Below are 18490 nucleotides of genomic sequence, written 5' to 3'. Positions count from 1 at the left end.
GCTAAGCATTGGAAATGGGTGAAAATTATATTTTTAATTAATTAATCTAATATACTTTTTTTGTAATTTAAAATAGCAAACAAGCAAACGGCTCGCCTGATGGAAAGTGTTAACTGACATGGTAACCGTGGTAGACATGAACAGCACCGTGGAAATAAATTTACTGTTACGCCTATCATATAACCTTCGTGCTATGTTACTCTGGAGAGCTATGGTGTTACGCCTCCAGACCTTGTAATTTCACTGTCATATTTCACCTTTGAAGTCGAAACACAGCCAGTACAACTGCTTCATAGGAGAAACACGAGTGGAACACAGCTGCTCAAGTTAATGGCTTTTGTACAAAGTCTACCTCTGGTATGTCACTAGAGGGAGACTTTGTACAAAAGTCGATTGCTTGGGTACCTCTGTCCCATTCGTGTTTCAACCGTGAAGCAGTTATGTTTGCATGGCTGTGTTTCGGTTTGAAGGGTGGGATATGGCGTGAATTTACTGGGTACAGAGGAAAAACACCTGAGTCCTCAGGAATGGCAACGCGTGGGGGGTATCATGGGCGAAACAGTATACTCTGTTATGTCCGTGGTACTGATCATGCCTATAGACGTCGGTTACCACTTTCCATCAGGTTGGCCGTCAGCTTGTTGGCCATTCTAAATTGTATAAAAAAAAAAAAACAAAAAAAATTTGGACTTTTGAGAACGTAAAGGTTTAGTAATTGTACCAAGAAAAAAGGAAATAAATTTCTAACAAATCATTTACATTTGCTGTCTGTACTGTACTAAATTGTACTCTAAACATCTACAAGTAAAATTAATTTATTCGTAACGGACATTCGGCTGCCCAATACAAAGTCTACACCAGATGTTCCCTGAACTAATTAATTACTATACCCTTAAAAATTTTGCGGCAACCAGCACAGGGAGGGATTTAAACTTAGGCCACAAGACCCGGGCCTAAGTACTAAATTGCCCCGATACTAAATTCGCGCCTAGTAACACTTTCTAATGTTGTTAGGTTCAAATATAGACAAGTCGAGTTTTACGTTCAGCACAACAGCAATAGTGTTTTTATTTTATGAGTGGAAATGGATTGGTACCTCCGCGTGCGCTATCGGTTATCGCCTATCGCCTGCGGTAACGTATAACGTTAGCGAGGCACCAGTGGGAATGGTAGGTTAGGATGAAAGCAGACCAGTTTGCCCATCGTAATGATTTCAACGACAATCAACTACGATGATTTTTCAAGGGGAACCACCTGGAGATCGTCCGGATATCAGTATATTGCTAACAATGGGATTATTAGAGCTTATTTCTATCAACCCCTCGCCCCCCAATGGCAAAAGTTGACACATGTCTCCAACTTCTCTATTGGGGCAATTTAGTCATGCGAATATACTAGTTTTTATCACATAACTTTGTTCGCGCTACCGGCATATATTGATGGACCGAAATAAAATATATATTCATCTCTATCACAGATACTATGGATATGTCAAATTTTATTACGATTGGTATAGCAGTTTTGACGCCAAGAGGTAACAAACCGACAAACTTTAATATTATTTTTATTCGTTTTATTAAAGTATAAATATACCTAGTACAGGCACCAGCTCACACAAATAATCTTATTAAAATGTTTTGCAAGTTATAGATATTAAGTCCTAAATTGTTTGTTGTGAGAAATAATAATTATCAGCTACATATTTTAATTATATAAAACAAAAAGAAAAATAGAGAGCGAATTACTGGTTTTTGCATGCAAAACTGAGATACAGTAAAATGCATATAAGATGCTATTAGATTAGTACCTTATTTACGACTATGTAATTAGGTTTATGTAATTAATTATTCATTTTCTTTGTGTACATATTGTTAATTTTTATAATCTGTATCATTCTTTGATGGAAACAATAAAGAGTTTTCATTCATTCATTCATTTAAAATAAGAATTAGCCAAGTTGCAGCCAAAGTGTCATAATGCTGAAGAATTAAAGAGAGCTTAAAGAGTTTTTATTCATTCATTCATTTATAATATTTTTTTTTTAATATTTGTAGGTAATCAAATACAGCTCTGTATTAACATTAGTACGAGCTACGGTGGCTTCCTAATAATTTACACAAATGATTAGATCACGCATTTCAATTTGCATTGCATCTCATTTAGATCAGGCCGAACATGATAACTGCGCTGTCGCTTACTAATTAGCTTAGTATTCATTAGTAATGTAGTAGTTTAATTCTAATCGACTAACTGTGCCTGCAACTTTGTCCGTGAGGGAAGGGATTTTTATTAATGGGGAGGTTATTCCCTATTGCTATCAATATCAGGTCGACCTCCACGCGGCTCTCCCTGGAAACTATTGTGACTAATTCATCATTGAATTCGACACGATGTGCTAATTGACCTATCTTTTCATCCTCACCTGTCACCTCTCACTGGTGCCTCGCCAGTGTATACCGATAGCGCAGGCGGGGTTACTATGCCATTTTCACCCATTAAAAAACACTGCCCGTGGTAAAGAGTAACCCTTCTTCACACTAAATGATACGTGTATATCAAATTTATTGAACACCATTTATTGAGTAGTTAATGCATTATGGAATGATAAACAAATATTTATTATTTCAGCCGTTAACTGTCCACTGCTGGACATAAGCCTTCCCCATAAGGGGAGGTTTAATAGTAGTTGCTACGCTTGACAGGCTGGTTGGCAATCGCAGTTAGTCCTTTGAGAATGCTTTAAGGGGGACACTGCTGCCCATCTCTCGCCCTCCCTTAGTCGCCTCTTACGACAGCCATGGGAAAGGAAAGGGTGGCCCATTCTATGTCGGGGCACACACACAAACAAATATAATTTGATATTAATATTAGAAAGGACTAATCTATCTTTACTAATATTGCAAACTAGCTTTTTGCCCGCTACTTCGTCCGTATGGGTTTCAAAATTAGAAAAACTAATTAAATAGACACACTAGATAATAGATGGCGTATAAATATAAAATCTTACACTAGATTTTAAGTTAGACCTTCAGAGGAACAACTGTAAAACTGAATCCAATTTGGTGCATTATTTTCTGCGTGATGCCGGAACAGACATACAGACCGATGGACAGACAACTTTTCTAAAAAGTATTATTTTGTCATATATAAGTCTTATTAAGATGTCTCACATTATTTTTTTCTTAAATATCTCTCAAGTACAGTCATAGTTAAGTTATATTTTTATTAGATTAGTAAGATAGGGTAAGATATGAAAGTAATATTAATATAAAGACAGTGCGAGAGAGAGAGAGAGAGAGAGAGAGAGAGAGAGAGTTTTCGTTCGTGTGACTGTATTGATTTAACGCTATAAGTAGAATAGTGGCACGGTAAGATCCTTACAAATACTATAAATGTCATAGTGAGTTTAGCGTGCTTTTTTTTTATTTTATTTTTTTATTAAAAACTTGCTTTTTTTAATTAACAGACAAGCTAACGGCCCACCTGTTGAAAAGTGGTAACCGTCGTCTATAGACATGAACACTTGAACAGCATCGTGGACATAAAACAGTATACTGTATCGTCTATAATATCTTTCATGCGTTGCCCTGCCTGGACACAAAGGTGTTATACCTCTGTATTCTGTAATTTCATTGCTATATCCCACCCTTCAGACTGGGGAGAAAGGGACGGTTGGTATGAGATCTAACAAGCTTATTACTGACTATATGACCCTAACAGGTCTTCTTCCACGTGGTTCTCCCTGGAAACCGTCTTGGTTAATTTTAGATGAATTCATCACGATGGACAAACTGACCTGCTTCATCCTCATCTGCCATCCTTCACTGGTGCCCCGCTGGTGTATGCCGATAGCACTGGCGGGATTACCATTTCATTTTCATCTATTGGCGTTCAAACTGAAACACAGTCTTGCAAACTCAACTGCTTTGCGGCAATAACACGTGTGAAACAGAATTTTTTTTACAAAGTCTCCTTCTAGTAAAAGCTGGTTTCATATAAATTATAGTAGTTGCGTCATCTATCTTAATTTGTGTCTATGATTTTGACAACCACGGTTATTTTAAAGACGTGTCACATTGGAATAAGCATTTAAGCGCATTACATAAGTTTACGCAAGTTAACGCTAAGTGTGTTACAGCGGGTCAGGTTAGTTCGTAAGTAAATTTTGCGACGAGACCCCATGGGGATACATTGTGGGTTTAAACGGAATGGAATTACTATGAAATTGTGTAATAACGTTGTACAGCATTTATTTATTTAAGTACAACTTTTGCTCGCAACTTCGTCTGCTTGAACGATCAAGTTGAATGATCAACAAACAAACTTACTTTTATAATTATAATATTAGTAAAGTTTAATTAAGTATAATAAATATAGTAATGCTGTTATTGATCTTACTAAAAAAAAATATTTAAACTACTGTTTACCTAAGCAGAGTTTAACAAAACTCTTAAGTAATTAAACATTGTTTGAAAAGTTTTTATTCGTAATTTAAAATGCTAAATTCTATAGATTATTACAATAAAATTTATTACTTTATAAGGTTTAGACATAAACAAATATTAGACACGCTTTTGTAGAAGTACGTCTAAACATCTATGGAACAGCTGTCTATCGCAAGTTTAACTTGTTTGTAGTTAAACGGTGTATGTTTACGATCACTTTGTTGCAAGGCAATATATATATATATATATATATATATATATATATATATATATATATATATATATATATATATATATATATATATCACGCCATATCTATGTCAGTTTTCCATTAGCGACATCTGTAAACTATTCATTCTTGGTAACTTCCTTTGTATTTCCACCCCTGGACTTAGTACTCCCGTAGGAATTTTAATCTATCTTATTTAGGCAAGTTTCTAAAATAATTTCTGAACTAAATTACAAAATCTTTTGTAATAAAATTTTATTTATTTAAAAATGTCACCTCTCTATGAAATTGTTATTGCATTTATTGCCTTTTATTATGTAGCTTTGGTCAATTTAGTCAAATTTATTTATTACTTATCCACTACCAGTACTACTTATCCATTACCAGAGGATATTTTTTTTAATGGAATGATAACCCCTCCCGCACTATCGGTATACACTGGCGGGGCACCAGTGAAGGATGATAGGTGAGTATGAAGCAAGTCAATTAGCCCACCGTGAAAATAACTCACGTAACAATAAATCAATCACGATGGTTTCCAGGGGGGACCACAAGGAAGTCGACTTGACAGAATATATTGCTAGCAATGGAGCTACTAATCCTCATTACTAACAATCCCTCTCCCCCCCACACCCCATCCACCAGAAAATATGTTATGTCTAAAAATCTTCCTATGGATATAAAGGAACTTCTAACAAAAGTTTTTACTCGATAGATGAATTTTTTAAGAAGTATAGAAAAACGTCTAGTGTTTGTGTTGTTGATGCATGAATTAATCAGTTCCTATCAAAATGTAACATTTACATGGTATTCTGTCATAGCTAAATAGGCTTAAAAACTGTTTTTAACATAAGACCATCGATACCTACTCTATTTAAAGCAAATAAATTTATTATTATTATTATTATTGAAAAATGTTAACAATATTTCTAAATGGTATTCAAAATCGTTAGTCCTATTGAACAAATGGTTAAAAGCATCCGAAAAAAAACAACGATATATCTTTCCGGCGCTTAATAAGTCGCGAGCTAACCAAGATTTATTTTGTTTAATATCACAAATGTGGTGCCACAACAATAAAAAAAAAAGGGAAACGTTTATTGCCAACAACAAAATGATATTATACTTATTGATTGATTAACAAACTTCATATGTAGTGTTGCCAGTTTTAGTAATGCTTATGTTTGTTTTATTCTAAATTAATTTTTTAATCTAAATCTTTAATAATTTAAAGCGAGAAAAGCCCAAAGATTTAGTTAGTTACAAAATTACACTTCTACTAGTATTGTAAATATAAAAGTTTGTTTCGAAGTTTAAATGTTTGTTACGCAATCACGCCCGAACTACTAAACTGATTTGAATGAGATTTGGTACACGGGTATTTTATATCCTACTCGTAGCTCAGCATAGAATACTTTATATTTATTTACTTATTTACACTTTATTGCATCAAATAAAAATAATAAATACAGTAAATTGTAATGAGAAGTGATACAAAAAGCGGCCTTATCGCTAAGCAGTCTCTTCTAGATAACCTTTGGGTAGAGGACATTGAGAGAAAAGACAAAGGGTAGGTATGTAATGCGCTTAAGCACACGGTAGAAATCGCGGGAAACAGTAACATTATAAAGTGAGTGAATACACGAACTTCTTTTTTTTATTGTTATTAAGGCAAATGAGTAGACGGTCAACTTGTTGGAAAATTGTTATCGTCTCCCATGAATACTTGCAACATGAGGAGAGTTAATTCTGCGTCTTAAACTTGCGGGTAGTTGAAATTTTTTTTAATGCATGATAATGGAATGATAACCCCACCTTCGCTGACGGTATACGCTGGCGAGGCACCAGTGAGGGATTATAGATTAGTTAACCCACCGTGATGAATATACCTGGAGTTCAGCACGATGGTTTCCAGAGGGGACCACGTGGAGGTTGACCTGAGAAGGAATATTGCTAGCAATGAGACTGGTAGTCCGCATTATTAACAATCTCCCCCCCCCCCCTCCCAGCTTACATTATTATATTTAGACCGAAAGAAGTCTATCTATATCTATATAAGTCTATCTATCCCAATATATAAAATGAATGAATGAATAAGTATGTATACTTTATTTGCATTATACAATATTGGAAACAAGCAAGATAATTAATGAATGTAACGATACAGTTGTATAAGTACAGTAAGGTGGTCATATTGCTGAGAGCAATCTTTTCAAAACAACCTTAGGGTAACGGACTAATTGTTGTACAAGTAGGTATGATGATATTGTATAATTAACAAAATTTAAAATAAAAACGTAAGACATTATATTTTTTTTATACAACTTAGAATGGCAAACAAGCTGACGGCCCACCTGATGGAAAGTGGTAACCGTCGCCTATAGACATGAGCAGTACCATGGACATAACAGAGTATACTGTTTCGTCCATGATACAAGCCATTCCTGAGGACTCAGGTGTCATTCCTCTGTACCCTGTAAATTCACGCCATATCCCACCCTTCAAACCGAAACACAGCCATGCGATATATATATATCGATATATATAATATTTATGGCCATGTTAGCAAATATGCTTGGTTCTTTCTACATGAATGATTGTTGCATTGCATACCGAAAAAACCAACTACATATAATTGTAAAATATAAAAATGTAGGTTCTGGTAACCTTAATAAAGAATTATTTATTAATATATACTTATATATTACATTTATATAATTAATGTAACTAAAGTTAATCCGTATACATGAATTGTAACTCGGAATCGATATGGCATCGTTTCACTAGGTTAATTAAAAAGCTGGTATCCAACTAGGAAGATTCCCGACTCTACAGAATAACATCTAATATTTGATCCAAGGAAAAATGTACCTAACGAATAAGACACAAATCCTATACTCCTTTAAAGCACAGTAAAGGCTAACAGTAATTTCAATTGTAGTTTGTAATGAGAAAATCCAAGGTACCGACACCTCGGCTAATCGCAGTGTAGCTAACATATACTGACATTTAACCTGTGAACAATAAAGCGCTAATTCCATTACACGTAGGATGGTATTTCTCTTAAGGAATCGTAAAGGAAAAAAGGATATTCAATTTTCACAATAATTAATTGGTATTGTAATTATTTTTACAATTGGGATTGCCATCCCTATATTAAAAAAAAACGATTAGAAGTTGAAATAAATATAACAATTTTGTTTAAAAATCAGAGGCAATAATTGAGTAATATGTACTGAAAATATGTGAAATTGAATTTAGGTAATAATAATCATTATTTTTATATGTAAATGTATTCAAAATTTTTCGAAAAATATTCTATCGATAAATATTCGATATAACATTCTTATGATGCCCCTTTATAAACTCAGGAAGCTGCTTCTAGGACTACACATCAGGACACTAAAAACTAGAACATGTCCTGGGAAAACAGGAAGATTGGTAACTCAACTTGATCCTAACATCTCATTCTATAGGTCCATTTTTCTAAGCTTTCTTCTTACATTTTTTGTTGTTATTATCATCTAACAATGTTCCTGTATGCGTTTCTTCTTTAGTGTGTATACGGTCCTTTACAATATATATTTTTTTTATACAATCAAACACATATCCGCATAAGCAGAGAGAGCTGCTTGCGAGACCAGAGCCATCACTCCCGCATTATAATTTTATATGACGTGATGATCTAAAGTCACAATATCCAATAAATTAACTGCTATATCTTATCGTTCAATCCGAAACGCAGCATTTAAGTCTTTGCATGAAGTCTAGTTTTCAATTTATTTAAAAATAGAGGTTCTTAATTTCACCGTAGTTTTTGTATGTACATTTCAATACACATACATTTCTTCATGCAAGTCCATTACAAAGTACTCAGAGAGGATTAATATCAAAGTTGGGCTTATACTCTAGGAGATATTTAAATAAAAAAATCTGATCTACTTTAATGTGTTTTTTAATATCAAATATTACAAAAGTAAAACAAATTTACTTTACATTATAAAATCATACTCGTAAGGATCAAAAGTCTTAACTTCAGCTCGCGATGAAAACTCCAAATCGCTATCCAACTTGTGGTATATAGCTTGCGATAACAATTTGTCTATAACCTCCTCCAGAAGCATATCTTCTTCATAAATTGACTGTTCTATCTGCGCTACGATTTGATTGAATTGCTGCCATACATCCAGTTTGTACGATTTGATAAACTCTTTAATGCCTTTTTCAAAATTACATTTATGGAAGGTAGTTCTGTATTTTATAAAATCCTTCCAAAAAAATTGAAAGTAGTCCAGCTTATCCCAATTGGGTCTACGCAACACTTCTACACCGTTCGCTTTCAGAATTTCATCTTGTTTATATATGTCTTCACTTGGGAACACCGCATGATTGTGTCTTTCTATAAGTTCGTATAATTCTGCCCTGCACATTGATGAGTTAAAGCTTATTCTGTTCTTCTCCAACCATGATTTCATTGTGGCGGTGTTATCTCCAGGCTTTGGTACCGCTAAGTAAGCAGCATCAACCTTCTGGAACTCAGATCCAATAACGAGCACGTAAGATTCAGTTAAATGCGGTACAACCATTGATTGAATCCATTCCGCTATATTAAGATTCGCTACCGACACCACACTGCAATCAATTATTCCTATCAGCAGTGAAGCAGCAATCAGAACATGGTGTTGGACTCTGTCTTTATTATTGAAAGCAGACTCTTCTAACACTTTGTGGGTTACGTAAATTATTGGTCTATTCTCTTCCCTGAACTTTTTCATGTTTATCAAGTAATACATCCTCTTTGCTTGTTGCTCGGGGTCTTCTATGAATATACACTTATCCGTCCCTGGTATATCGTGCCATTTGTAGCCAATCTTCTTGAGATCATCAGAATTGCCAAACTGTTCTGGCACGTGCCTCTTTTGTATAGGTATTCGCTTTGTTATGTAGTACTCGACCATAAGTTGGTGTATTATGCTGCAATTGATTGCTGATGTACGTTTCGTCTCATTCTCTTTAATTTTATCGCAAATGTCTTTGTATCTGGGAAAAGAATTGGCATTTTTTAATATACTGACGCTTTCCCCTGTGTATTGAGCTGCCTTGTAATAAAGTGCTATCGAAGATGAACTGTCAGATCGCGAGCTTGCTGGTTGATCATCAACTCCACCATTTTCGCATTTTTCTATGATACGCTGTATTATGCAAATTTTTTTCTGTATATCTTGTAATTTAATGTCAACCATCTTCAATTTATGGCACTGAAATTTCAACAAATTATTAGTTAATTATATAACTGTTGTGTATTATAATTTTTTTTAATAAATATTAATTTATAAATAAATAAATAACCCTCGAGCATGTAGAATAGTTTATTTAATTACCAACTAATGTATAGAACATTGTATATAACAATATGTTATGAAAACTACAAAAAAGAAACATTGCAATACACTAACAAAATAAAATATTTTAATATAAACAATCGTACTTACCGTTAAATTATAATTTAAAAATTTTCCTACTTTTATAAAATCTAGCTTTAAAAACGACTGATTTTACATGCAACATCCGATGAACTGCGCGGGACGGGGTGACGTCAGCAGTCGCGGAGAGTGGGGAGCGGGGAATCTACGACCGCGTTGCCTACACGCGTTGCTTTCGTGATACCTACTATAAGTTGCTCGCTAAATTAGTGCGCGGTTATTGACGTTCGATTAAAATATTATTACCATGTTAAATTTATTATTTATTGAAAATTATCATTACTTATTTGATTTTTATACAGTTACTTTTGAAATTAAGTATTTAAGTATATATCTATTTAGTCATTAATATATTTGTACATACATCATTTAACATTAAATATTTATATACATGTACCATTTTATATAAACTTATCCTTGAGTATTATTATAATTACAATGATAAATTTAGGCTACCATCAGTTCAATGAATATTTAGAATTATGAACTTCAAATAAGTAACTAATATTTTAGTTGAATTCTTATACATATATATTTTAGTTTTTATACTCACGGTACACGCTCATGATTGTAGATTTAAATGACTAAAATAATGATTATTATTTCAAAGAACAATCTTTACACTGCTTGTCAAATATCGCACATTATTCATACGTGCGAATAATAATTATAGTAGTGGTAAGCTGGCGGGGTTCGAAGAAGCGGGCGGGGGGTATCTATATTTTTGTTTCTCTCACTCTCACGGTAGCCCCCGCCCGCATCCCGTCGCCCGTCCGCGGCGTCCGCAGTCAACGATTGTTGTTTGAGCTGAAAACTTATTTCGTTTGCATTTTTCCAGAGTGTTCTTTAAAAAAATTAGTAAATTGTCCTTTTATTGTGTTACCTATAATGGAATTAGACTTGAAACAATTCCCTGAAACGCTCAGACTGCTTCAAAACGTTGTACATGCAGTGAAGAATAAAGAGGACCTGATATATAAGGGAGTATATCGCGCTTCCATACTAACCGGTATTCCTGTTAATTCTCTGCAATTGATTAAAACATTGACTGTTACCAAATTAATTGAAGTTGATCGCTCATTGATATACAATACGCATATAAATTTTTGTAAATCGAACGATAATTTTCCTACCACCGAGGATTTATATACAGAATTTCAAAACAGACTACCGATCTATATAGATGTGGGTAGCTTCAGAAAAATGTTAATACAGATGGACTACGTATGGAAGAAGATTCGAGAAGACTTGCTCATTGTCATAGAAAGACCGCAAGTCACGTATGAGAGGTACCACTATTTAACTAATGTAACTGATGCCAACAATACGAATTCGCCTATTTACTTTGTAACCGAGTATTATATTGATAAAAATGGCAAAATGAATGTTTATTCCGATGATACTGAGACTGCTAATATGGTTGTGAAATTCATATGCGCTATCACGGTGTTGTACGGACCGAAATTTGTAGAGAAAATAGATGACTTCAATGAGAGAACGTTCGAGAATTGGATGGTGAGTAATCTATTACCAAGTATACTGATCCCTGCTGTTATAGTGGTATCAGATAGAGCACACCACAATAAGAAATATACTGAACCACCGACACTGAACAGTCTGCGAATAGAGATCATAGATTGGTTAGAAAAACACGATGTTCCATACCACATAGATATGTCTAAATATGAGCTTATGTGTTTAGTCAAACAGTACACAGATACAAAAGCGAATGTGTATAAAATTGATAACTTGTTCAAAGCTTACGGACATAAAATTTTGAGATTACCAAAACACTTGGAGCTGTTAACACCGGCGTTTTATTTGGCCGAAATGTTGTCAACTAGTATGCCCAAATTAAAAGAGGATTCGAATATGCATTTGGTCAAATACGTCACGAGCACGTTACCCATAGTAGAAAAGGCGAAGATAAATGATATATTTAATTTCATTTTTAAAGAATATAAGAAAATAATGGATCAAGATAAAGAGTTGGATAAATATTGGGATTTGTATATGACGAATAGTTTAACTAAACCGGCCTATGTAGACACAGTGTTGCCAATATTCAGCGCTGAGGAGTAAGCACTTACAATATTTTTTTGCAGTTTATACGACATGGAACATTTTGTCTATTTTGTTTATATAAGCATGGAATTGAGGCTTAAGAAGTTAAAATACCGACTGGAAATTACAATGTGAACAAAGATTTGATAATAAATTTGTCCTTAAAACGTTCCTTTTCTGTGATTCGATGACACAATTAAATGAAGGCGGAATGAAAAATTGCTGTATTTGTATGACACCTTTTTCTACCTATTACTTATGGCTATTCCGGAATGTAAGAGAAACGGAAGACATACGCCATATCATACAAATTCTGTTTTTTTTTTGCTTAAATTTTTGAGTTCATGTTGCTTTGCATTCTTCATATTATTTACTGTTGACAAGTATCAGACTGATCTCTTGATATTACAGTTAAACGTAATTATGAATTCTATTCTATGAATATATGATACATATTCTATCGATGTTTGATACTTACGGCTTTATAAAATTATTTTCAAATTACAATCCCAAACTTTTTAAAATTTATTTTATTGTATTGCCTTTTGTAATACTTTTTATTAAAATTTACTGTATAAATGGTGCAATAAAACAAATGAATAAATACTTTTTATAATGTGTTTCGTTTAATTTGTCGTTATTGGCCCATTTAAAAATGTTTCATAGAAGTTGTATTGTTTCATTTTACCTTGTTTTTTTTCCACAATTCAATTTATGAATGAAGCTATAATTATAAATTACTAAGTTGAACTGAATTTCATTATTTTTTTATTCATTATCTGTTTTAATAACAAAGAATCTAATTTTTTTTATTAATATAATTTCCTCGTCCTGAAGATTTCATATTTCAAATCTTGATTTAACCAAAAACCGATTGTAAAACTACTTTTACAGAAGTACTTTAACAAACTAAAAACATTTATATAAATAAATAATAAATAAAGTTGTTTGTTACTTTCCTTGGCGTCTTAGCAGCTCGTCTGAAGATGGAGAAGGAGATATTACATTTTATAATCACGTCATTTAATAATCACGTCCAAGTCGCGGCCAGTACAAATATATTTCGAAGAACATTATCCTCCTTTCTTTGACAGTCGGTTAAAATCGTTTCTAAATTTGTCAATGTCTCTTTTAATGTCCTATATTTATCGTCATAATTTTAAGGTCAACAATATCTACGGATGGTATTTATTTTATATTTGCTATCTCGTTTCCACCTATGAAGCTTTACGTTAAATAGTATCTTTGTGTGCAGGCGCAGGTGCGGAGTACGCGCGTCTTTGATTTTAGGGTTCCTACTTGTATAGTGATAAATCTATTAAATTTTTTAGTAATATTATGTAGCTTAACTTCAACCGAATCGCTATTTGTTAATATATTTTTTTTAATAAAATATATTTCATATTACATACTAATAATCGCGATAACCTCTTTTTAATAAATACTAGTTTTTCCTTCTGACTTCGCCCTCGTGAGTCGGTACATAAAATATCCTATTTGTTAGGAATTTCAGATATAACCTACCTGTGTACTAAATTTAATTCTAATTCGTTCAGTAGTTTTTACGTGAATTACTCTTTTACGCATCCGGCCATCTATACTTGGTTACAGACTTTCGCATTTATTATATTAATAAGATGTGAAAGCGAGTTAATTTGTTTGTTACCTCTTAGTGCTTTAATAACTTAACCAATTGTCACGAAATTTTGTATACGTGTATAATATAAAATGAGGAAATGCATAGGCTGTCTTTTATCCCACTTAATCAACGTATTCTGGTCACGTGGATGCTGTGCATTTTTTAAATAGGTATATAGAAATATTATAATTTGCCGTTTGATCCCAATATAGAATAGGCCACCTTTCCTTTTCCGTAGGTGTTGTAAGAGACGATTAAACGGGGGCGAAGGATGACCAGTACTTGTCCTTCTTAAAACATCGCCAAAGTCTGACTGTAGTTACCAATCCTCCTGTCAAGTGTGGCAACTACTGGCAAAACCACCTTTTATAAAAGAGGCCTATGTTTAGCAGTGGACAGTTAATGTTGATCTGATGATTAGAAATTGTTTGTTGATATTCAAAGTAATCTGTGTGTGTGTGTGATTTTATATAGATAGATGTATAATTTATTTGCATTACTTATAGCACACAAATAACAACAGATATACGTAAAAAATAATAATATAAAAATAATAATACGGAACCACAACTATGTTTCAAACTGTTCTTAACATTTTATAATCACCTCAATTTGTTTCAGCCCTCCTTATTCTTAATACACACATTTTGTTGTACAACTTGTGTCATTATTTACTGTTTGTTTGTTTGTTTGTTTTGTACAATACCCATATTACCTGTACACTACGACTGTAATTATCAATAATGTATCTTATGTAATAGCAATAAGATTGAATATTTAAATTGACTTTTATCTCTCGGTATTTGTAGGTGAGTTTTATTCGTTTTGAAATAGAAATATTGAGTTTTCTGTTCAATATTAATTTTGTCAAGAGAGAAGTCTCAATTTTTTTGTAAACCAATAACTTTATATCCCAGTTATTCAATATACATCTGTTTTTTTTTTAATGGGTAAAAATGGAATGATGACCACATCCCGCCTGTGCTATCGGTATGCACCGGCGAGACACCAGTGGAAGATGATAGACAAGGATGAAAACAGGTCAGTTGGCTCATCATGATGAATTCGACAACAATTAACCATGATACCATCGTGCTGAATTCTAGGTGCATTTTTTACAATGGGCTAATTGACCTGCCTTTTCATTCTTACTTATTTATAAACTCTCACTGGTGCCCCGCCAGCGTATACCGTTAACGCAGACAGGGTTACCATTCCATCATCATTAAATAACCTTTCATCCTTGCCTATCATCACTCAGTGGTACCCGTATACAAATAGCGTATCCGGGCTGCTATTCCATTATAATGTATTAAAAAAATCTCGCAGTCATGAGGATGGAGTGTTGTTGCCATACCAACTTTAATCTAGATCTTAAAATTAGGTTTAAGTGAAATTAAATTAATGTGACCTTAAACTACGTTCAAGGGCCGGCCCTCACCTAATCAGCTCTTGACCCTAAGTGGTTCCCGTCTAAACGACAGTTAAGGATAATATTGACGAAAAAAGATCTCGTGTTTTTGAAAATACTCTGGTATTTATCATTAAACTAGAGAGCCGCCTTGGCCCTCTCTTAGGTATATCATCATTTCAACCACTATTGTATTGCCTATGCCATTGGAGGCCTATGTTCAGCAGTGGACATTATCCGTCCACTGCTGAACATAGGCCTCCCCCATAGACTACCATAAATAAAGGTTCTGAGTCATTTGCATAAAATGCATTATAGGTACATAGGCAAAAATAAATGAAACACAGGACTTGTTATTCACTGATAAAGTAGCTTTGTAAAAGTGAGAGAATTTTTAAAATCATTTAGTGTTTTTTTTTAACTTATACATTAAGAAAATCTAACCTTTTCCCTTTATAATATTAGACTAGCCTTTGCCCGCGACTTCGCTCGCTTGTGATTTTGTTTTAAACCATGAGCCTAAATCTAAACTTTTACGTGTCTAACTTTTAAACTAACGGAATTCCATATAAACTTTTAAGTCCCATTTTACGACGATTTTCCAGAATTCCTTGCTTTTTGTTCACCTACCATATGTGAAGAAGCTATTTGCAAAATTTCAAGATTCCAGATTCCGACAGAATATGGGGTCAAGAAGTCAGTCGATCAGCATTCTCTAATATATAGATTAGAGTTATTTCGTTTAATTCCGCTACCATAAAAAATATTTGAAAATGTATGTAATACACTTAAAAAGAAAAAAACATAATCCTATAAATTTTTTTTCGAACTCTAATTGTTATTGGCAATGACCTTGACAGCTTCGCCGAGCGCGTGTGTAGGGGCGAGGATCATCAGAAGTGTTAAAAGTTCCCTTTCTTTTTACTTTACAAATGTAAATCCTATGAATCCCGTATATAAATGTCAAATAGATACATTAAATTTGAGATTGTGCGTATGAGGGTTAACCACAAAATTAGTTACAGCAATCGTAGTATATATGTCTCGAGTGAATATCAAACTATGTTAATTATAACATAGATTTATTATGCAATGCAAATATCTTATTTAAATGTTGTAATAATACAGTTGAAACGGTATCTAGAAATTTCCCACGTTCTAATAATTATATAATGGTGTAAGCCTATAATTTTGACGTCGGGCGGCCATTTTGAATTGGTATGGAATATTGCTTCTACTTATAGATCAGCTTAGCTTCGCGTGAGGTCTAGAAGATGGAGGAGCGAATTTTTAGTAATGGGGCCTTTTGTCCCCATTGTAAATTCAGGTCAGATCAACTTCCATGGGGTTTTCGTGTTCAATTCTTGTTGAAAGCTGTCATGTTGATGATTAGCCAACTGACCTGCTTTCGTCGTCATCTATCATCCTTCACTGGTGCCCCGCCAGCATATACCGACAGCGCAAGCGGGATCACTGTTCTACTATCATTCGTTAAAAATAATGATAAATCACGTATTACTTGAACACATAAAATTAAGTATATTAAATTTACAAAGCAGTATCGCTTGTCATAGATTTTGCTTCGCATCAAATGTTTTTTTGCTCCGCTAAGAACAATGGCAGCTTCAATCGTCATAATAATCGTAAGTGTATTTAGGGGGGAGGGTGGGGGAGAGGCAGGTAAACAGGTGAAATTCAGGTGCCATCATCTCATCATTGATAAAGTCATCAAACAAGTCATTAGCAAATCTCTTGCAATAGTTTACGGTTATTGATTTAATTGTCTACTATTCAACTAAGTAACAGCAAAACCTTAACTTAGAACTTCGTTTGGAAGTTGGGAAACTTGATTGCTTGAGAACCATTTACTAATTGGTAATCTATACTAAACTAATATTATATACTAGGTCTCCGCCCGCGGGTTCGCGCGCGCCTACTATTTCTACTGTCCCTGTGGGAATTTTGGAAAGTCCTTACCGCGTGTGGTAATCAACAAATTTATGTATAAAGAATTTCTATGCAAATACATATTTCGTTCCACGTAACATATGTTTTTTTTTTTTTAATGGATGATAATGGAATGGTAACCCCACCCGCGCTATCTGTATACACCGGCAGGGCACCAGTGAAAGATGATAGGTGAGTTTGAAGCAGGTCAGTTAGCCCATTGTGACGAATTCAACATGAATTGTTCACGATGTTTCCAGGGGGAACCACGTGGAGGTCGACCTAATATTGCTTACAATGGGGCTGTCAAACTCCATTGCTAACAATCCCTTTGCCCCCACATAACTTATGTTGTGAAAATATTTTTGGGACCAACACGTGAGTAAATTTTATCGATACCAAAAAGAATTATTGAGAATTATTGAAAAATTGGTGACAAAATTGCGTCCTTTTTATATATTACTTCCCCTTTTAAAAGTCGTTTAAAAATCGGTCTTCGGTCGGTAATATTTTGAATGCAATTTTAATAGCATTTGAAGATAACAAATAAGCTGACGACTCACTTTTATTTATTTATTACAGTCTTTTATACTTCTGAAGTGGCAAACAAGCAAACGGCCCACTTGATGGTAAGCGGTTACCGTAGCCTATGAACGCCTGCAATGCCAGGGGCATTACGCGCATGTTGCCGACCCTGAAGGAACCTCTTTTCTACTTTTTTTTTAAGAACTCCACGCTGTAGTCTCTTGGAAAAACTTCGACAGGGAAAGAAAAGATCTCTGAAACCACGCTGTACACGACTATGTAAGTTCCAATAATCATGTTGAACATTTCCTCTGAAAACAGTCCGTTGTACAAGCGGTCGAATATGCAGAGTGAGGCAAAATCTCTTCTAAGATTTAAAGTTTCTATATCGCTTGTAATCCTGAGATCATCGACAATTCTTATAGCTCGTCGTTGCACTGAGTCGAGGAGTTCAAGCTGGAATCGGTTTAAGCTGTTAGAGAGTTTATTCCACAGTCTGAACCAAGTATATTTCCTGTATCTTCGCCCGCGTGTACCTATCAGTACATAAAGAACCCTATCTGTTAAATTAGGATATAACCTATCCATGTACCAAATTTCGTTCAATTCTGTTCAAGCGTGATTGGCTAACAAGCATCTTCACCAACTTTTACATTTATAATATTAATAATATTGTTTTTATAAGTTTAATACATTTAATCCTATCTGTGGCCACAGATATCCGTTTCGACTCAACCCCTTAGCTAT

At 34.0% G+C, this 18490-nt stretch overlaps 3 protein-coding genes across 4 annotated transcripts in view; 2 read left to right on the top strand and 1 right to left on the bottom strand.

The window, feature by feature from the left end:
- Positions 1 to 18490, top strand: part of LOC113519441 (uncharacterized) — a 767542-nt gene that overhangs the window by 471381 nt on the left and 277671 nt on the right. The gene's annotated exons all lie outside the window — the stretch shown is intronic.
- On the bottom strand, positions 8614 to 10254 carry LOC113519443 (uncharacterized). Its single transcript, XM_026904558.3, has 2 exons — positions 10167 to 10254; positions 8614 to 9932 (listed from the first exon to the last, which is right to left on the bottom strand). Exon 2 carries the CDS (start codon positions 9915 to 9917, stop codon positions 8667 to 8669), a length of 1251 nt encoding a protein of 416 aa, XP_026760359.2. The 5' UTR covers positions 9918 to 9932; positions 10167 to 10254; the 3' UTR covers positions 8614 to 8666.
- On the top strand, positions 10896 to 12816 carry LOC128201139 (uncharacterized). The gene has a single exon (XM_052897049.1). It carries the CDS (start codon positions 11046 to 11048, stop codon positions 12237 to 12239), a length of 1194 nt encoding a protein of 397 aa, XP_052753009.1. The 5' UTR covers positions 10896 to 11045; the 3' UTR covers positions 12240 to 12816.

The sequence above is a fragment of the Galleria mellonella genome, unplaced genomic scaffold (assembly GCF_026898425.1).
Source record: "Galleria mellonella isolate WM207_F2 unplaced genomic scaffold, CSIRO_AGI_GalMel_v1 utg352, whole genome shotgun sequence".
In the NCBI taxonomy this organism is placed as follows: Eukaryota; Metazoa; Arthropoda; class Insecta; order Lepidoptera; family Pyralidae; genus Galleria; species Galleria mellonella.
This window is presented reverse-complemented; position numbering and strand designations above follow the sequence as displayed.

What these genes read in the sequence shown, in the direction of transcription:
- LOC113519443 (XM_026904558.3), bottom strand. Translation starts at nt 9,917, where the DNA reads ATGGTTGACATTAAATTACAAGATATACAGAAAAAAATTTGCATAATA.
- LOC128201139 (XM_052897049.1), top strand. Translation starts at nt 11,046, where the DNA reads ATGGAATTAGACTTGAAACAATTCCCTGAAACGCTCAGACTGCTTCAA.